General features: G+C 32.9%; 1 protein-coding gene across 1 annotated transcript; it reads left to right on the forward strand.

Moving 5' to 3' along the window:
- The first annotated feature begins 15,038 nt into the window (after positions 1 to 15,038).
- On the forward strand, positions 15,039 to 21,640 carry LOC136980495 (disintegrin and metalloproteinase domain-containing protein 10-like). The gene is made up of 4 exons (XM_067276625.1): positions 15,039 to 16,351; positions 16,414 to 16,826; positions 16,907 to 17,073; positions 21,064 to 21,640. Exons 1-4 carry the CDS (start codon positions 15,058 to 15,060, stop codon positions 21,470 to 21,472), a joined length of 2,283 nt encoding a protein of 760 aa, XP_067132726.1. The 5' UTR covers positions 15,039 to 15,057; the 3' UTR covers positions 21,473 to 21,640.
- Positions 21,641 to 22,208: the final 568 nt, after the last annotated feature.

A 22,208-nucleotide genomic window follows, 5' to 3' on the forward strand; every position in this document is an offset into this window, starting at 1 on the left:
GAGAATGCTACATCTCACTGGCAAAAAGAATTCAACTCGCTAGATATATATATATAAGCAACTGCGATTTGAATATTTTATGAGAAGACCGAAATCAACTGGAAGAGAGATGCTCTCTCGCCTTTATAATTTATCCGAAATAAATAAGCAAGAAAAAGAAAAAAAAAGCAAGTAATGACTGTTAACATTTTAGGAATTTGTTTTCCTAATTAAAAGCAATTAATATCTTTTTTTTATTTAATTTTCTTAGTAAAGTATTAAAGGATTCCCCTCATTTCTGAAATTATTTCGCCTTTCTTTAATTATAAAAGTTTGAATATTCGACAGATTTTCCACAAAATTTATATAAACATTAACATATTGTGAACTGGAAAATATTATAAATTTACTCTTCTTCCTCGTTTTTTAAGCTTAAACAATTTTAATGTTTAAAAGAAACCTGTGAAATTAATACGCTTATTTGTAAATATAAACGTTATCAATCATTGACTCACTTTAATTATTTTTTTTTTAAATGTAAATGGAGTTAATGTAATTCTTTAAGAGCGTTAGTTGGAGAGATTTTTAACCCGCTTGACGAAGGGAAGGGACGAATTTCTTCTACCAAACGGAATTATATAAGAGAGAAGACTGGCTGATAAAGAAAGGAAATAAGATCTTCTTTCTGCAGATGCTTGTCATTTCGAGTAATTGCCAGAACTGGGGCTACATAATTTATTTGATACGGCCGAGATGAGATCCTAACAGAAATTTTATCAATTTATCCACCGCTCATCATCTACTAAGTAATTCGAAACATAAAGTTAACGGTATTCGTTACAGGCATAAAAGTTTTTCTTTCGAAAGTTTCCTGGAAAATTTATTTTTCGCATAATTGTTAAGTCGTAAGAATAAAAATATCGACCGGAAACGGTGTGAAGTCGGCGATGGAAAAGTCCGTACAATCCTTTGCCGGAGACATAAATACCCAATTCGGAAATTGCCAAAATTGAGGAATACGGGGAGATAATCGGATTTCCTTTTCTAAGAATGCCGAAAATTGGCTGCTAGTTCGATGCGTTCGATGGAATTTCTGCAATACAGGAGTCACCAACCGTTTCGAATAGTTTGTTCCTCCTCTACCTCGGGTTCTACGCGGATATACACCATTACCTCTCCATTCTCGCGCTTAATTTTCCTTCAGCAATTAATTCACTCTGCCAAAATATCGCGAAAATTCCCCTTTCTTCTAAAGAAACCTTCCGTAAATGTATTATTATTATTCGTCTCCAAAAACTACCCAAGACCCAATTAAAATGTAAATGCGAATCTAACGAATAAAGACAACCCATTTCTAAAGATAAACTTTATTTATTCGTTACAGTCGACGGGAAAGTTTTACAATTTCGAATTCTTAAAATATTTTCGGATTAAATCAGAAATTCTTCGCTAAACCGTAAACATAATTGAATAGAGAAATATTTTAATAAATTCGTCTTTGCGTCAAACCGGGTCGCACGAAAACGAAAACAAAACTTAACGAAAGCTTTAAATGGAATTATCTCCATCTTCGTACCAATTTTGCAAACTTTATTCCTATTCTAACAAATTAACGCGGTTAATGTTACCTTAAGTGCCAAGATGGCGGCTCGTCTCTAATTCCAGCAAGGAAACAGTGGGACACACGTTCTAACATTCTAATAAATTACCATAATTATTAGAATAGGTTAGGTTAGAACGTGCGTTCCACTGTTTCCTTGCTGGAATTAGAGACGAGCCGCCATCTTGGTTACCTAAGATAACATTAATCACGGGGGATATCAAAGCGTTAATTTGTCCAGTCGGAATAACATAAAATCGCTCCTACGTCGTCTCTCCCTTTGTTCGATACAATACCCACGCGACTTATATCGTTACGTTCGAGAGTAAAATTTTCTTCTGGCTCTTTAAGTGTGTAAAAAGCAGGCGTGACAATAGAATTAACTTAACCGTAACCAATTATCTTCGGTGTAACTAAGGGTTAAAAATTCGCAGTACGAGACGACGATCGGGAGTTGGATTTCTACTTACCTTTTCGATGTCGGTGGCACTTTTTTCTCTATTATCGTCTCCTCTATATCGCGATTTTATCTCGCATCCGGAAAGAAAATAATAAACGCATGCGCCAGAGTAAGAAGGGGATAGAGATCCGCATCACACCTTTTCTTTTTTTCTGATATTAAATAGAGAAAAGTATTTCGAAAATTAATTTATGAAACGCCTTAATTATTAAATCTAATTTTCGCATGGAAAATTTTATAAACTTTATAGAAAAAAACAGTAATAAATTTTATAAAATTTCTAAACTTCTCCAATCGATTTATTCGAACGAAACGTATCCGACCGAACTAAACGACTTCTCCTACATTAAATTTAATGCTAATGATTTAACTATTTTCTTTTAGTTACTCCGCTTTCGTGAAGTAAATTGAATTGTTAAAAATAAACTAAATAAAACTTGTTTTCCGAAATTTATTAATTGAAAAACGGTGCATTTTTTTTTCTATAAAAATTATCCGAAGAATAAAAGAAAACGGTGTTTTCTTGGTCCGTTACATATGTAAAAAGTAAGGAAGAACGATAAAATTAACTTTACCGTAAATTCTGCTAACTCAGTCGACCTTTTCGAAATGATTTTTCTCTTCTTTCTTTTCTACAGTTTCGTGACGAATCGAAGAATTTCCACTTTCGTCCAAATTTTAAATCTGCGAAAGTTTTCCACCATTTTATCGAGGCGAAAGGAAGCAAAATGCATACATTTTAATTCTTATTTTTGAAAGGGGGAAGAGGAAAAACGAAGAATTTTTTATAATACAGATAAAAATGACGTAATAGTTAATTGTAGTTTTCGATAAAGTGGAAAAATAGCTTCGGATTCCTTAGAATATTATTATGATAAGGTTATAAATGTGACATTTGCATAATGCTCTTCCGATGCGATAAACTCGCAGTTTTCATACTTTGACGTCGTTCTAACTTCTAAAATTTCCTCTCGTTTCACAAAAGAATAAAGAAAGTCGATTTAATTTTCTTTTTTTTTTAACGTAAAACGTTGGAGATTTTAACATTTTGTTCGAAGAAATTAATGGAGATTTTTATAATTAAACCATTTATTAATAATTAGATATGTGGAAATCTTCTTTAAAAGTTTGATCCTCGAAAATCTATCGAACTCCGAAGATAATTTGTTTAATGCATTGCCGTGTTATCCTCTTTCCTACCGCGTAAACCAATAGGATTATAAGTTATTAAGAAAATCTAATTATTATAGTTTATTTATTTATTTTTTTTTTTAAGTCGGTCGAAACGGTTTTTCTAGATCAAATGTCGGAAGACATGGAAGACGTATACGCATTTTTGCTCTTATCTAGTTATTATTATAATTGTTGCACTCGAGCGAGCTGGAGTATTTAGTCGCGGGAAAGATTAATTTAGCAGAAAACAAGATAATATGTTTACACACGACTCTAAATTATTCTAATTTCGATTATACATTAACTGCGATGTTTGTATAGTTGGTCGATTTAGCGGATCGATTCGCTTTTCCTGCCCTGGGCAATCTTAACAAATGCTTTATTTGCAATTATCCAGTTCTATTGGCGTAATAAATACTTTAACATTATTGTTATGTTTTAATAAAATTACTTAAAAATTTCACAATCGCTGCCTATTCTGATTCAATCTGTAATTCTTTCCTGTATAAACCTATAAGATTTTTTGATAGTGAAGAGCATCTTTTTCGTCTTTTAAGTCTGGAATCGGACTATAAATTATTATTATTTTTTTATTGTTTAAAATATTCTTTGTATATTTTTATTGTATTATTTGACACGATAGAAAACAATTTTTACAGAAAGCATAAATAGGATACAAATAAACGGTTAATGTAACTTTTGGTGACAAGATGGCGGCTCGTCTCTAATTCCAGCAAGGAAACAGTGAGACGCACGTTCTAACCTAACCTAACCTATTCTAATAACTTGGTTGCTAATAATTACGGTAGTTTATTAGAATAGGTTAGGTTAGGTTAGAACGCGCGTCTCACTGTTTCCTTGCTGGAATCAGAAACGAGCCGCCATCTTGGCACCAAGGGTTACATTAACCAAATAAACAAACATACAATCTCAAACAAAATACGAGTAATATTTCTAAGAGTAAATAACTGATTTATTATTAAAATCTTAAAAAATGTATTTTATACATAGGATCCTGATTATAAATTCTAATTAAAATTCTAGAATGCTACCGTAACAAATTGAAGATTTGTTCGAGAGAGATTACATAGACGGGAAATTGTATATTAAGAATTACATAAGCAAAAATAAACAAATATTTTAATTGCTAAATGTTGAGATGTTCAATTTTTATTCGTGTCGTATTATGTAAATATTCGTCTCTCTCCTCGTCAATAAGTTAATCAATTCGTACGAGATAAATAGGCATTTGGTTGTTACATCATATACGAGACAGAAAATATCAAACTCAAAAACACAATATTATTACACCACGTTGTCTTAAATAAAAACAATTAAGTTGATTAGAACGAAAATTACTTTTTTCTAACTTTAATTCACTGATTCGTCGACGTAGAAGAAGTGATTCTATTCGAGAGTTTATTCCCCATTCTATTTCTTAAACGAAAAAGACCCGAAATTTAGCAAACGAAAGTTTATTTGGAGTTTGTGTGTCCCATCGGTAGACTCGAATCAATTTAAAATTGCGTCAAAAATTTTCCATGGTTATCAAATTTCTTCCAAATCTGTCCAATCTGTACCATGTTTATTGGAACAGACGTACTAACGGATCGATCGACGGCATCGATACCGGCATATACTTTCTTTTCAGCTATGTGAATTTTGGGTTTATGCCCGTTCCGATACCAAGCGATCTTTCAATTTTCTTTTAGTGATTACTTTCCTTTCAACAGTAGAAATTCTACTAAAATTCTATCCTCTTCGACTCATCCTAAGTAGTTTTAAGTAATGAAATGCTCACTATATTATAATATCAATTTTTATTTCGTATAGAACGTGAAATAATCGATTGTTTTGCAATTATAAGCTATAGGAATCGAATCTCGGAAATTTTCTGTATGTACTAAAAATCTAAAATTTATTCGGATAAACTTAATAAAAGATAATTAAAATAATAGATAAATGTACAAAAAAACATATTTAGCATCCTATTTTTGCCTGTTATAATATAATAAACCTTTATCCTTTCTCAATAAACCGGGGTTAAATTCGATTATACGGCAAATGTCTACCACAGATGCACAATCGATTCGATTATCCTATTTACACCGCTAGAAATTAAGCGTATAGGACGAATATAAACTAATTTATCTTTTAAGAGAATTGCGAAAACAATTCACGCAATTATACCGATAAAAATTAATGGATATTTACTATAACAACGTATATAAATATATACTAAAAATAAATTAATACGGGCAAGAATAGCGATCAAACTATTTATTTCGGACAGTTGGAGACTGTTTTCTGAAATAAATTGTTTCCAAATGATTGACTCTAACTTAGAAAAACTTTCTTTTTTTATTTTTAAATTGGCTCCGTTATAATAACCTTCGAATCCTTTAAAGTTTTATTGCTAAGTTTAAAGGAAGCACTTTCAGAGTTTTGATTTGGACGAGTAAAAATATCTTTAGAAACTCTAAAATAATACTTGTTTTTCTTTTTTTAAAGTTATATAAATATATTTTATAATGCAATTTCGTCGTTCGTTATATAAAAGTGATACAACCACTATATTTTTATATATTTTTTGGTTTCCAAGACAACTTATTAGAAATTTTCTGACAAGCATTCTTCAAATACTTTAAACCGGTCGAACTTCTTGTAGCAGAATTAATTCTATTAATGAAATGTTACGAAATTTCTCGGGGCATTATCTACTTAACAGATTTTTTTTCGTGGATTCGAACGAAAAAACAATTTTGTTGAAATATTTTATAAATTAAATTAAGAAATTATCAATCTTTATGCTAGGAAAAAACCTGTAAAAACTGATGTTAGAAATTTTTATTTACAAAACATGTTTTGTATGTATAATTTGAAATTAATTTCAAATGTATAAGATTTTGTATAAAAATTTTCGGTTATATAATTTACGTTTTCATTTCCGAATCTCGAAATTCTATAAGAATAGGTCGAGGCCTTACCGCTTCATTAATTAATAATTTAATTAATTTTATTCGAATTTTTTATGATTAGAAAGAAAACAATACGTTTTTTAAAAGTTTTCTTTTTTATAATATTCTTTTTTCATGCACTTTTTTGAACCGGTTTGTTTATTTCTCGCACGATAATCATCATCCCATACATCACAATGATAGATCAACTTTCATTAAATGGAAATTGGACCATTATTCCGACGTCGTATTCAATAGCGCAATCATAGAAAATCGAGTGTATTTCGATTTGTATAGAAAAAGAAAAAAAAATAACATATTTAAATTTGTCAAGGAAGCAGCGGTCGCGCCCCACCGCATTAAGTCGGCGACGACATCAAAACACGATGACAAATTTAGGAGAACTCCTTAAAAAGGAAGCGTTTCTTTTCCCAATTTCGTCACGTAATCTCCAGATATATTCTTGTTGGCTATTTTTAGTAAGGAACGTCTTCTATGATTACAAAATCAATCACTTTTCCTTCATTTTCGATTTTGTTGTCTACCGCTTCCTAAACCATAATTCACCTTTGGCGTATGTTTAACATTAAATATTGGAGCACGCTCCTATTTAAAATCAAAGCTTTTATCCCTACGAATTTATCATCGAATGCCAAAAGTTTCGTTTCTTTCCAACCTTTTTCCTTAATCCACGCCTTTTCCATTCTTAATTCCGATTTTAGAATTTATTATAAACACTTACATCGTCTATTTTTATGGAATAAGATAGGTAGGACCTATATTAATTGGGTTTCGAGAGAAATATGTCGATGAGTATTAGTCAAAAAATACATAAACACGAAATGGGATTTATTATTTTGATAGAAATAGGAAATAGAACATTCCTTTAATGGTGGAATGTTATTTTACCAGAAGATTAGCCGGTGTTAGTGTGTTCTATATCGATATTACTAGGACGCAATACCCCAGAAGTAAAGCGGATTATTGGCACCCGAGTTTAGATAAGGTGTCCCATTACAGTAGAGATGTAGAATTAAAAGTGAAAAGGAAAGTTTCCAGTGAAGTAAAAAGTTCTGATGCCGACGCATTACTTCTTCGGGCTACAATATTCAATTATTTGTCACTTTCCTAAAAATAATTGCCATTTAAGACGGATCGAACGGCCGAAAAATCATAAATATCGTTACACCTCTTATATAATACACTTTTATTATAGATCTATATAGAATTTCGTGAATTTCTTAACCGAACGGTCTAATTTGGCACTATCTCCGGAAAATGATTCCACGAAAAAAATTCACTTCTCTTTTATAATATTTCTACGAAAAATCTATTTAGAGAAGGAAGCCGAAGGCTAAGATGTAGTTTTAATAGTAATTGAAAAGGAAAATATATAAGAAATTGATCTTAGAAAGTAGTCCTTGCACGAGTCACGTCTAAAAATATATTAAAAAAAAAAAAATTACCATTATAAACAGATTTGAATTTTCTTAAAATACGAATCGAGAATAGCTTAAGTTGTGAAAAATGATCTATTTTTAAATTATAATATTTCCTACATTAAAAAATAAATTTGTTTATTCGTAAGATATAAATAAATGGTACAATTCTTATTGTTTTAAATAAGAACAACAGAAAAAGATATATTTGTTTATAACGAATGATTACTCTTCTTTCCTATGGAATGTAACGAAACAAGAAATATTTGTTATTCGTTCTTAGGTATTCTCTCAACTAACAAATGATTTGGCTGTTCAAAATTCTGCTCTCGCTCCTACAGACAGCTGGTGACATGATAGATGCAGCCTTCCAATCTACACCTGCAGTCAACTTATTGCCTGCTTCAGTAACTATACCAAACCGAGAAGATTAGCGAGAACCTCGTGTTTTCTTTTTCGTTTATAGTCCAAGAAGAAAAACTTTTTTTATCCCCTATTTCGATCTTATAAATATCATCCAGGAGTAATAAAAATATTAAAGAAACTTCTAGAGTTTCGTATTAAAATTTACAGGCGCGCTCTCTCTCTCTAGCATCCATTTACAATTTAGAAATAAAACTTTTATTCTTTGTGTATATTTTTATACGCATTTCGATTCGGAAAAAAATAAATTAACTAAATAAAAATCTTACAAAGTAAAGACTCTTCTGTCACGTTTTATGAATTGTAGACAATACGAGACAAGTAACAAGAATTATCAATTAAAATAGGCTCTTGTTTATAAAGTCGAAATAGAATAAAATGGACTTTAACGGACAAACGTACTATAAAATCCATTTTATCTACACTATACTATTGTATAAAGGAATAAAGAACATTATTATTATTACTTAGCAATCGATCCACTATTTCTTTTACTTTTAATTGGACCTAATTTTGGGGACAATGCAACATAGCTTACTTTTGTTATAACAAATAAAAAAATAATATAATATTGCAATTATCAATTTTAAAAAACTGCTTAAAAGTATTATTTTTTAAAGTAATACAAAAGCCTGTTCTCGTTAGTTTCTTTGTAAATATTGAAGGAGAGAGAAAGCGTTCTGGTATAAATTATAAGCGCGACGAAACTTCAAAACAGCAATAATCATTTTTAGTGAAGATTCGTGTGTTTATCCTTTAAGAATTGCTTCTCCGCCAAATTTATGTACTTTACGAAGAGGTTGTTGCATCGTTGGAGCATTGTTTTATTCTCTCTAATTTTTATTTTGGTTTACTTGTGATTTCTGTGAGGTTGTATGCTTTTGTTTGTTACATAGGATTTTAAACGTATGTCGTAATGACTACGTCTTTGCTTATGTATAATATAAATAAATAAATTAATTAATTAATTTTAATCCGATTTTCTAGTTCGATCGATAAATTTATATATAAAGCGTATTTTTCTAAATGAGTTTATTCACTTTATATTTTAATCTATCAAAGAAATTTCTCAAATAAAATGTTCAAATCTTGAGAAATTCAAAATGTTGTTTACTACATTTTAAATCAAACAATAAGTTATTTACCTATGTTTATAAATAATTCGATAAAATAGCGAAAGAAAATCATAACAAATACAAGTAAATTATATTTGTGCAAGATTAAACTGATGCATTTAGTCATTGTCCATATCCATTACTATATTCGTATACGTATTATTTTCTCTTATTAATGCGTGTTTATCAAAATAATGTCTAAGAACCATTTTATGTATCTAAATATACCGAAGTACGGGGAGATCCCCCGAGGTTTCTATTGCTAGCGAGAGCTTCATTATTTCTTTACAATGTTATATTTATACTTTAATATTTTTATAATTACTTTTCATTTTGTTATGTAATTTATTTTATTTTAAGTAATTATTAAAGCAATACAATTTTGGTTAATGTTACCTTAGGTGCCAAGATGGCGGCTCGTCTCTGACTCCAGCAAGGAAACAGTGGGACGCACGTTCTAATCTAACCTAACCTATTCTAATAATTTGGTTGCTAATAATTATGGTAATTTATTAGAATAGGTTAGGTTAGGTTAGAACGTACTGTACGTCCCACTGTTTCCTTGCTGGAATCAGAGACGATCCGCCATCTTGGCACCTAAGGTAACATTAACCCAATTTTTATATATCTATATTACTTATTTTGTTATACGGATCAAAAATCTCTTTTTCCGACATTTTTCTTCTCTCATACCCATAAAGTCTCTTCCAACCAACAAATACATGCCATTTATTTAGAAGAACTTTTTTCTTAAATAAAAGAGAAGCATTTGATAATTATATTTATTGTCTTATTTATTAATAGAAGAATATTCGAATACACAACATCTATTGATGTCTAGAACAAATAAACGAATAAAATACAATAGCCACATAGTTAGGAAGTAGCGCTTTGGTCTATTTATTCTCAACGTTAAGACCGAAGGAAGAATTCTGTTTGTCGATATTTCGGCCTTATGTTTAAATCTGAAAATAGAAAATATATAACGTAATGTATATAATAAAGTTTTTACAGTGAAATCTCATTCCGTATTTTTATAAACAATTTTAATGTTATTCAATTTTTAAATTTGAATGTCCCAGAAAAGGATTTATTTTTCTACTTTTTCATTTTTCACTCGATATAGTCACGTTCGGTTGATAATAGCCTGCACTGTTAGTAACTGTCCTGTATATTATTAGCAGATCGATATTCTTCTCGCAACATTCGAAGTTGCGAGAAAAATGTAACTACCTACGTCATGTGTGATACAACGGAATTCTTTTCGATTGTATAAATTTAATATTCCCATCACTAAATAATTTATGAATTTTTCTCGTATTAAAAGTAGCGTTGATTCATTTACGTTATAGTTATAATATGAAAACAATACATTGTAGGTATTTCTTCGGTTAAAATCCGGTGTGAAGTTCCGGACCCGAAATTCACTATATCGGGTAATGACGCTTTAACGAATTTTGTTGCTAGAATTCAAGAAATATGAGGATAATAAATGGCTAAATTTATATTTTATGAATTCAACGTTATTAAAACTTGCTATTTGTTATTAATTTTCGAAATTACAGATCAATATTCATAAGGTGACGAACTGTTAAAATTAAATTTGAATTTTTCGGCTAAATATAGGCTACTTTTTTGATAATGTTTGAAAGAAACAAATTTAATATTTTGTATTCGTCAATCTCGTGTGTTGTACGAATCCCGTCCACATGCAAAAAATATGTTTTTGTTTTTTTTTTCGTTGTAATAAATCAGATTTCAAAATTACAGATAGAACTAAACTATCGTGTCCAAAAATATAAAATTTACTCAACAGATGTCGGTAGTATACGTTCGAAACAATAGCTATAACACATATTGCGTCTATTACTTTCGTAGTGTTTGTGCAAGTGCAATGGAAATGGAAGAGAATTCTACAAATATTTAGACAATTAAATTAATTTTTGTACTAATTAAAACATGCGTTTGATTTTTCTGAAATAGAGAAGTTTTAAAATTTTTTTTTTCATAAATAGATAAAAGTATAATCAAATATATAAAGTCACTTAATTAAAAGTAATTTAAATCACTTAACATTTATGATGTCATTTATCATAATGCACAATAACATAATGTTAAATGATCTTAATTGATCTCAAATTATTTCAGTTGGTTTTAACTGACATGTATTGGCTGTTAATGATATAAAGCTATCCAAGGCATTTGAAATATTTCTAAAGTCTGTAACGTGTAAACTTAAATGACTTGAATATATCTATAAATTAATTGATTTCAAATGTTCTATCAACAAGTCCACTCATATATCATATATCTATTCCTATCATTTTGTATCATTTGAATGGGTCAAATGATATCGTTGATATTTTTACTAAAGATATATTAAATTATGTTTTTATCTTTGAATCGAGTGGATATAGTTTGATTTCCATAAAGCATTTTCATGCTTTTATTAACGATCTTCAGCAGATAGCGTTAAAGATTTAATGCTTTTTCTATGGGAAAATCCTTTTCCAAAACTTATCGAAAAGAGTAAATGGAACAACCAAACAGTTTTTTTCGTTAGAATTCTATTTAGTTCTATCAACGTAGGGTTCAACAAATTTTGAAAATCTAATTTGTTAATTTTCTATGAATTTTTAAAATCGTGGAAAATTGATTGTTATATTATTTCACATTCATTCTAATTACTACTATAAATAAAATATTAAAATTTGCATAACATACCGTATCCCTTGATCATTACACCTATTTCACGTATATATTTTTATTTATTACTATAAATACATTTTTCGGTTAATGTACCTATGGTCCAAGATGGCGGCTCGTCTCTGATTCCAGCAAATAGAAGAAGGGAAACAGTGGGGACGCAGTTCTAACTTAACCTAACCTATTCTACTAAATTACCATAATTATTACCAACAAATTTATTAGAATGGGTTAGGTTAGGTTAGAACGTGCGTCCCCACTGTTTCCCTTCTTCTATTTGCTGGAATCAGAGACGAGCCGCCATCTTGGAAACATAGGTAACATTAACCCATTTTTCATTTCCTTTATTGGTTTATTTTTTTTATAAGTTTCCTTTCTATAATAATTTAAGTCAATTATAATTTATTTTTATACTTTGTTTTCTTTAATCTTATTTCTAGTATTTAATATTTCTACACTTTCTTTAAATTTCCTACAATATGAGTAGCACTATTTTTTCAATATTAAAATTGTTTAATAAACAATGTTGGTGAAAAACAATTTTTATCTATTGTATCTTAGGTCAGCAATATGTTCTTTTAATCGTATTTGAAGTTCTCTCTTTGTTTCTCCTATATAAGTAAATCCGTTATTACATGTACTGTACTGTTCACGAAATAGAGTTTACTTTACTCTACTAGTTTTTTTCATTTATATTATTCTTTTCATTTAAAGTTTTTTTTGTTGAAGTTATTCTATTTTGTAGTTTATTTTGCGCCGGGCCAATTTAATATTAAAACTATCAAGTTGAGTTGATCGAAATCAAAGTCAAATCAAATTATGTTTGTGTGCAAATTTTATATTTCTTCCTGAACTCTTAATCATTTCACCTCTTATGATGGCATCCAAAATATTTATAAGCCCATTGTTGGCAATCTTCTCAGCGATTCTATATGAGCGTTAAAATCGTCCATCACTAATTCCTTATCAAATCTAGCCCAATGATTGTCTATTAATGTTGTCAACTTTTCCAGAATTGAATTTAATTTTTCCGGTATACTAAAACTAACAAAACATTTGCATCGGAAATATATTTTAAATCAGACAACAAAATAGCCAAATACTATGGGCGAGATTCAATTAACTCAGATCTTACGAGCTTTTGATTTATCATCCATAGTATCCCGATGGCCAGCCATATTTATTGTTTTTTGTTGCTTCTTGGCAATATGATAATTAGTGCTCACTAGTATTATACATTATCTCGTAAATATTAATCGCTTTGGTTGACCAAATCTCAATGCAATCCAATGCCACCAGATTAGACTCATTGATAACCAATTCTTTATATTATCTTGTTTTTTGCAAAACCATGAACATTCCACAAAATAAATTTTTCGTCTTGCAAAATTTTGCGTTGAATTAACTGATTTTTTAAAATAGTTTCCTTGATTTGAGAAGACATAGTTCGACGAAATTAATTTTGTCGTTAGAATAAAAAATCCAGTAATTGTATTTCTTTTGCTTTATTTAAAGGGCGTCTTTTAGCAAGCCATTATGAGTTCGGCCACAATAGGCCTACCAAGTGTGAAAGATGGGGTCCGACATATCCGGATGGACCACCACCCGAAAAAGTCCTAGAGCGTTATAGACTCATCTGGATATGATCCCGGGTCTTCCAGAGCGGTAGATTGACCACTAGGTCATTCGGCCGTGGAATGGATATATTAAATAAAATTAGAATATCATTCAACGAAGTATTAGCAATTCAACTTATACAAAACGATATCAGTTCTACATTACCTGAATTTTGTTCCTCAACTGCGCTTTCAAGTTCTGAGATCTCCTTCTTCATCGCAACGTAACGTAGGTAAAATTGCAGTTCCAAACGAAAGGGATGGACCCCCAAATTTAGCCGTTAGAGGAGGAAAAAAGTCAAAGGAACCATATCTCTAATTGTGACCCTTGGCGAAATAGAATATCTTCACCGGGCTTCTTGTTAAACAACGATAAGCTTGACAGAGCGCGCAGCGTGATTCCGATCGTAGTCGATGCAACGGAGTTTTTCGCATTTTATAAGCTATTAGCCGTGTCTAGTAAAGTAGAAAACGATTGATTTTTAGCGTTGTTTTAAGAAATAGCTCCGTATTTTTTTACTTTTAAATTTTACTCAAATCTTATGTCTTCAAAATTCCAGCTAGGTTGATTTCGGACAGCTATATCACGTGAAGGGTCACCTGTCCCTTCCATATTTTTACTCCTAAGGGCACAGTCTATAGCTTTGATAAGATCTTTTCACCTACAGCCTTTCTTGAACTCGTAAATAGTGTTTTGAGTAAGTTTTTTGGCAAGTAAGTGAAATTGCGGTTGCTGAGTATTGCTGAGTAGCGGTTGGTAATTGAATTTTGTATAAAATCGAGTTGCTTCCTGAAAGTTCCATATCTCATTTAGCCAAATTTGGAAAGTTTCTTCTAAGAACCACGTAAACTAGCTCAGGGTATTGGCAAATAACATCCTTAACGGAGAAAATGTAATCATAAACGGCTCTTGATGCGCAAAACCGCATCTTAATACTATTTGTAAAGTGACTCGCTATTCTTCCTTGTCTCCTTAGGAGATATTAGCTCGACTGACTGAACAAGGGTATTGTTACAACATTCTTTTACTACGTTCCGCCATCGCGTATATTTATATTCAGGCTTAAACTTAAATTAGTGTTGGTATTTCAGATAAGCAGGCTCTGTGTCTATAGTATTCGACATCAACAAACGGTGTTATATTTATTTTTTCATTAATTATTATCTGTTTTATCCGACATCGGTGACAATATGTTCCAGTTTTGTCCATTTTGAGTACCACTTTGTTATTTTACCTAATTAATATAATACGTCAAATTTCATTAAAAGTATAAATATAATACGAAACGTAATTTTGAATTTATTACTAAAACTTAAAAATTCGAACTGCTTAGAAAATATACAAATAAAAAAAGTTACAAATTACCGCCATCTGTCGTCTTCGAAAAGAAACATTTTTATATATAAAATATTATTTAATTAATGAAAATTAACCGGCATGTATCAAAATTATTTAATTTCAATAAATACTTAATTTTCGAATCAATTTTATTCTAATGTAATAAATATAAACTAACCGCTTCTTATATATATTATTTTAAAAATGTTCTAATTTTAGTGACAAAGACGGCGCCGTGAAATTACGAAAAATGGCGGGCTTTACAAAACTATTCGTGATGTTTTGTTCTTTAGTTTATTTCGAATGTTCGGTCGGTATTTGCAGATCTTCGAACGTTCGAGGCGTCTACCAGTACGTTTCTTTTGTCGATTCATTAACTGATATCGAATATTCTGCAACCCGACCAAACGTCGGTTCTTCTTTTCGTTTTGGGAATGTTTTCAAAATACAATTTGAGGCATTCAACGTATCGTTTCGAATTCTAGCGACAAAAACGTACGATCTTCCTATTAACGAAGATGCCAAAATCACTATATATGACAGATCCCGCAGTCGATCAATACCCTGGAAGGAGATGAGAAACGTGGTCCTCTACGAAGGTATATTAGTCGATCGGATGGATTCTAAAGTCAGGGGTTATCACAGAAAAGGAATATTCCAGTGTATCGTACATATCGGAGACGAGGCGTATGATGTGGAACCTCTAAGCGATTATATAAAAGACTGTCCACTTTATAATGCGATCGTTTTTAGAAAAATGTGGAGGAACGGTTCCGTGACGATGGACGGGAATTCGAGAAATGAAGGAGAAGATTTTTATCGACCGATTAAAATCCAAGCTAACTCGAAAAACAGCAAATGGGCCAACAAAGTTTGTATGATAGAGATCGTCTCCGATCACACTTTCTACAAGGCTCTGGGTTCTAACGAAGCGGATGTCATCGCCGAGATGCTATTCGTGGTCAGCGAAGCCAACGAAATCCTTCAGCAAGTTGACTTTAACGGGGATGGAATTTTGGATAACGTCGGTTTGAGAATCGAAGAAATCTCCGTTTATAAAAATAAAGATGATATTAACTATACGACGGGCGCTGCCGTTACCGACCCGAAGAAGTACATGTCGGATTTGAAGCGAAGAGTGCAAGATCACTGTCTTTCTTACACCTTCACTCATATCGATTTCGAAAGATCCGTGGTCGGACAGGCCTTCACTGCCAGTGCAAATCCATCGGCTCCTCCCGGAGGAATTTGCGAAAAACCCCGTGAAATGTATGACAGATTGTTCAGCTACAACGTGGGTTTTGTTACTTCACTTAATAACGGAAGTCAGATGTCGAGGATGGTCTTCGTGGAAACCTTCACTCACGAAATAGGCCATAGTTTCGGTAGCCATCATGATCGCGAAGAGGAGAGTGAGTGTTCTCCCGGGTTCGAAGTGGGAAATTTCATCATGGCAGTCACTTCTAACGACGGTACGAAACCCAATCATCGTAAGTTCTCGCCCTGTAGCATCGCCCAGATATCGGCCATCTTAGCCAAAAGAGGTGAGTGTTCTGATATCTGTGATACTTTACCACTTATTCACTAAGACTTCTTCTCGAATTAGGTGACTCCTGTCTACTAAATTACAACCTATCATTATGCGGAAATGGCATTACCGAACTAGGCGAAGAATGCGACTGTGGGACGTTCCTTACTTGTAATAGAGTTGATCCCTGTTGCGCTCCCAGGGATGGCTATGAATCCGACGACGAGTGCACCATTAGACGCAGCTCTGGTTACGTCTGCAGTCCGAGAGAAACTCCCTGTTGCACACCTGATTGCCGGGTGGATTCCGACACTAATAGAACTTGTGGAACCACACTTCGCGAGTGCGAGGATCGAAGACACTGTGATGGAAATTCACAACGCTGTCCCTCCGCAATTCCCAAACTTGACGGAACTCCCTGCCAAACTGATTCTAGAGTGTGTTCTGGAGGCTCGTGTAATCAGTCGGTATGTTTGTTCTTTGGATTGATGGTAAGTGCGGCGTTCTTTCAGATGGACAAATAATATCGTAATTATTATCCTTCAGTACTTACTTATTTCTTCAAAATTAGACATGCCAATGTGAAGAAGAAGATAAACTGTGTGATGTATGTTGCAAAAGACGGAATTCTCCCAAATGCAGACCGGCGATAGATTTTGGAATACTTACGAACGAGGGAAAGGCATATAGAAAACATCCTGGTGAATACTGTATGGGTACTCATGCTGTTTGTAACAAGTAAGTTCTCTAACCCCTGTCTATCAGTGGCAGAGTGGATAAAATCACTGAATATTGGTAGTTGGTCGTGGATTCGCGCTTCGCCAGCGGGCTGGCCACGTGGGTTTTTTCGGATTTTCATTAGGTTTGTAACACCTAAATAGTGACCAGTTTCCCTTAGAAAGACCTCTCCTCCTTTGGCAGATCGTCCACGTGTCGCGTTGCCGTAAACAAATAAACCAAACCTCTAACTCACCTATTCATCAACACAAAGTTGAGTTTGAATTTCGAGTCAAACACTAATAACAGAATCTAATTAGAAAATTTGCAAGTGAAGAACAATAAACTTTGGGTTTTATGCATAAAACCCAGAGTTTATTGCATAGATTATTTTTTCAATAAAAACGACATGAAACAATTGGATGATTATGACTTTATCTCCAAAAATTATATTCCTTGTAAACCTTACATGTACAAAAACTGCAGTCAAGAGTTCGTAGATCAATTGTTATCAAATTATTACCGTTTTATCTTACATGTACACGAAAGACAATAAGTATAAAACCTTCATTCAATGAATACGTTTTACATTCGTGATTATTTTGCTATAGAAAGTAGTGATATCAGAGGCGTCAAAAGCTGTAATAGTAGTGTCAAGAATTTTCATTATATACAGTTTTGGTATCGGTACCAATGTCATTTTAATAAAACGATATTTCGGTCTTCAAACGTACACACGGTGGTGCATTACGGATTTATTTCATTACAAATCATTTCAAAGTTTACTTCACTATAAACAGTTTGCAGGAATTATCACATTATGTTCACTTTAAAGCAACAGTGAACGGAATTGTACTTCATTATCAAGTTTAGAATTGTAGTTAAAATCATATAAAGAGCAGTTCTGGAAAAGTTTTAAGAAGTTATATATGTAAATAGATAGGTAGATAATTATTTAAACATTGAAAACATTCTATAAAACGAAAATCTTCGTCATTTCAAAAGAGCTTAAAACTTGTACGAATAAAATGTTCATTAAATCTTACCTCAGACACTGTATCTTCCTATCCGTCGACCTTTCCCCACCAAAATTTAGTAGCATCAATGTCCATTATATACAAGTTACCATGCCAAATTTCGTTTCTTAATGTTTATCCCACCCTGAAATATTAAACGAAATAGATGTCAAAACACACACGTACTGTACAGTACATAACCACGGAATTTACACTCTATTTTTTACTTTTTTAAGTTCAAGGGGTCTTAAACGTCGAGATTTGCAAAACACCCGGAGGGTCAATTTTGACACGATTATAAAACTTTCCCGTATTATGTTGTAACAACTAGTAATAGGATTGTTGAATTCGTGGAAGGTATAAACAATAAAAGAAAAAGTCTCAATTAAAATTAGAAAAAACATTTGTGAATTATTTAGACATAAGTATACAGGTGAAAAGCAAGAGAATCTGTTAATACACTAGAAATTACAAATTAGGTTGCAACAATGTATTTGTTTCTCTGTTAAATCACAAACGATATAAACTTTTCGGTTAATGTTACCTATGGTTCCAAGATGGCGGCTCGTCAGATTCCAGCAAGGAAACAGTGGGGACTCACATTCTAACCTAACCTAACCTATTCTAATAATTTTGTTGGTAATAATTATGATAATTTATCAGAATAGGTTAGGTTTTTTTTTTTTTTTAACTCTTTCCGCCCAGTGGGCACTAAGAGAGCCTCTTATAGCAAGCCCATTATGGGTTCGGCCAGGCCCACAATGAGGCGGCCGGGTGGTGAGGGACGGGGACCGACATATCCGGACGTACCACCCCCCGAAAAATTCCTGGGGATTTCTCGACCCGTCCGGATTCGATCCCGGGTCCCCCAGGGCGGCAGGCTGCTAACCTTGACCGCTCGGCCATCCTAACCTATTCGAATAATTTTGGTAATAATTATGGTAATTTATTAGGTTAGGTTAGGTTAGGTTAGAACGTGCGTCCCCACTGTTTCCCTTCTTCTATTTGCTGGAATTAGAGACGAGCCGCCATCTTGGAACCATAGATAACATTAACCAACTTTTCATATTCGATGATTTTAACACAGCCGGAATAATCGCAGGTAACAGCTTATTTTCGCAGGATGAAAGGTTATGGATTTCGTACGGATTCGGATAGTTTGTGGTTAATTTGTGGGAAATTTTGTTCTTCGATCCATTACGGATGTAATTCGATTTCATTCGTTGTAAAACGTACCAGCGCACTTGGATAAATAATTGTTTCGAAGTTAGTCGTTGAGAACGAATCCCTGTGTAAGGAAATAGACAATACGAATGAGAGACTGAAAAAATCGAAGTCCCTATCTAAAGTATCACGAAAAATCACCAATTCAGTTCGAATTCGAATTCTTCGCGGCGTAGAGGAATTTACCTTCTGCCTCTTACAAAATGGAAGTTTTTTAATGGAGAGCGGCCATATGACGAAGAGTTCATTATAGAAATCCATTCTAATTCGTTAAAATGGCGATGTTGTATATGGTGCTAGCTTATGTATAAATTATTACTTATTCTTTAATCAAAATTGAGAATTGTTTTTACTCAAATTCTCAATTAGGGTCTATATTTTAAAAATTACGAATCTAATTTTTTTCAAAATCTATGGGCATTTCTAATGTGATTTCAAGTTCGATTTAAAGTACTGTAACTAGAGCGTTGTATAGAGAAAGGGAGTAACGTGTAATCGCTTATTTAATTAAAAGTTTGGTTAATGTTACCTATGGTTCCAAGATGGCGGCTCGTCAGATTCCAGCAAGGAAACAGTGGAGACACACGTTCTAACCTAACCTAACCTATTCTAATAATTTTGTTGGTAATAATTATGGTAATTGTATTAGAATAGGTTAGGTAAGGTTGTTTTTTTTTTTTTTTTTTGTAACTCTTTCCGCCCAGTGGGCACTAAGAGGGCCTCTTATAGCAAGCCCATTATGGGTTCGGCCAGGCCCACAATGGGGCGACCGGGTGGTAAGGGACGGGGACCGACATATCCGGAAGAACCATCCCCCGAAAAATTCCTGGGGATTTTTCGACCCGTCCGGATTCGATACCGGGTCCCCCAGGGCGGCAGGCTGCTAACCTTGACCGCTCGGCCATCCGGCCGCTGTGGTAAGGTTAGGTTAGAACGTGCGTCCCCGCTGTTTCCCTTCTTCTATTTGCTGGAATCAGAGACGAACCGCCATCTTGGAACCATAGGTAACATTAACCAAAAGGGTATAGGACTATTATTACATTCGTTATTTCTATTCAAATGAAAATTCCAACGATATAATCATTTATATTTGCTTGTTTATTAATTAATTAATTAAAATCCAAAGAAATTGAAATTTCAGATGCGTTTCTATTTCGGGAATGTTTTCAAGAAGATCGTTGGTCGTCTTGTTATTACACTTATTATTCTATTTTAACTATGGTATTTCTGTATTTTCTCTTATGCCGGGTACAGTTTTCATTCTAACCTTTTCTTTTCTTCAATTTTTGCAAATACCTCTTCGGCATGTTTAAAATTTTTATTGACTAAATAAAGTATAGTAATATCTTCTGGAATTCTGCTTTCTAACCTATGATATTAAAGATGTAGTTTTAAAACTTTAATCGAGATTTATCTTTCGATGCAAGGGAATATTTCAAGTCTCCCAGGCAACAAAGTATATTGTTCGCTTCTCCTTTCGTCCAATATCCCCATCGATATCGTAACAGATAAAATTGAAGCTAGCTATTTATATAGACCTATTCTAGAAAAATAGGATCCGAATCGATGCGTTTAGCTAAGTCACATTATCTCTTCGATCTTCGTAATCGTTGTATTAAAAATTTCGATACTCACATAAAGAAAATTTGCTCCATAAACGAATTATGCTTTTGAAAATGTTACTATAAAACCTTCAGCAAAGTTGTTATTGTAGTAATAATTGCTAGCGAAGTGTTACGGATTAACTTCAAGTTAGAATATTATTTTTCAGGGATCGTCAATGCGTGGAAAGTTACGAAGAAGATCGAACGTTGATCGACGTATTGAAACCCACGTCTACCATTCCACTTTATGGTTTAATCGTTGATTATTGGTTTTACTTCTTTCTTCTCGTTCCGGTAATAATTGTTTTATGGTACGCTTTAAAGGCCGATGCTTACTCGAAATCGGAATTGGTCCGCAGTTTTCGCAGTCGTATTACCGAAGTCGAGGAACAATTGCGAAAAGAACAAAACGGAGAGGAATTAGAGGAAGAAGTGGCTCGAGTCTCGGTACTTTTTCCCACGGTACCCGCATCCATCGTTCGAACCCTGTTTACGGAATCGAACCCAGAACACGACGCCGTCGTTCATCTTCTACGTGGAGGTCATCCAATGAGAACTATTTTTCGTTCAAAATGAACTCTTTCGTTGTTTTTTAGTGTTTAATATATTTTCGCATTTCCTGTTTTGTTAATGAATAACCTTTATTGTTCTATCGAATTTGTTTATATACTTTGTTAAAACGAGCGTCAGTTATTACGCATTTTATTATTTCTGTTTACAAGTTATTTAATCAATAAACTGTTATCGATGGTAGTCTTTATTTAAGAATTTATCAGTAGATAACCATTTCTACACTCGAAGTCTCCGCGTCGCCATAATTTCCGGGCAGGGAATGCAATTTAAATACGGTATATGTCGGCATTCGTCGGGGGTTTACCAATGACGAAACCATATTGAAATATTAAAATCCCACGCCCTTCGGACCTTTTATCATCCGAATTTGTTCCTTTGTTTGTGCCAGAATCCAAATATTTTTCTAACACTTTCTCGTCTTTTTATAAATATTTAAAATTGTTGGAACGCGGCGTGCCGGAGGTCATAAAATCCCGGGGGCGAAAATTCCGAGAAAATACGGAAGAATTTTTTTTTCTTCTTCTTTCGATTTAGTGGCAATCGCGGTTTATCTTAGATACCGCCTTCCTATGTCTCCGATAAGCGAATGAATGGTAAGGGCGTCCATTCACGAAAGCTTGGCTTTGTACTATCCGTTAGGATCCGCCATCTGACGAGAGACGAAAGAACCAGCCGTAAAGTAGTCGACATTTTTAAGGAAAGAAAACTTGCAGAAATTTGAAGGGTACGACGACTCGTA

This window comes from Centruroides vittatus, unplaced genomic scaffold (assembly GCF_030686945.1).
Source record: "Centruroides vittatus isolate TY-2023 unplaced genomic scaffold, ASM3068694v2 contig_7, whole genome shotgun sequence".
Classification (NCBI taxonomy): Eukaryota; Metazoa; Arthropoda; class Arachnida; order Scorpiones; family Buthidae; genus Centruroides; species Centruroides vittatus.

Bases quoted from the DNA above. Each gene is read 5' to 3' on its own strand.
- LOC136980495 (XM_067276625.1), top strand. From the start codon at position 15,058: ATGGCGGGCTTTACAAAACTATTCGTGATGTTTTGTTCTTTAGTTTAT. The intron at 16,827-16,906 runs GTAAGTGCGGCG...CTTCAAAATTAG, and splicing joins GTTTGTTCTTTGGATTGATG to ACATGCCAATGTGAAGAAGA. The intron at 17,074-21,063 runs GTAAGTTCTCTA...ATTATTTTTCAG, and splicing joins ACTCATGCTGTTTGTAACAA to GGATCGTCAATGCGTGGAAA.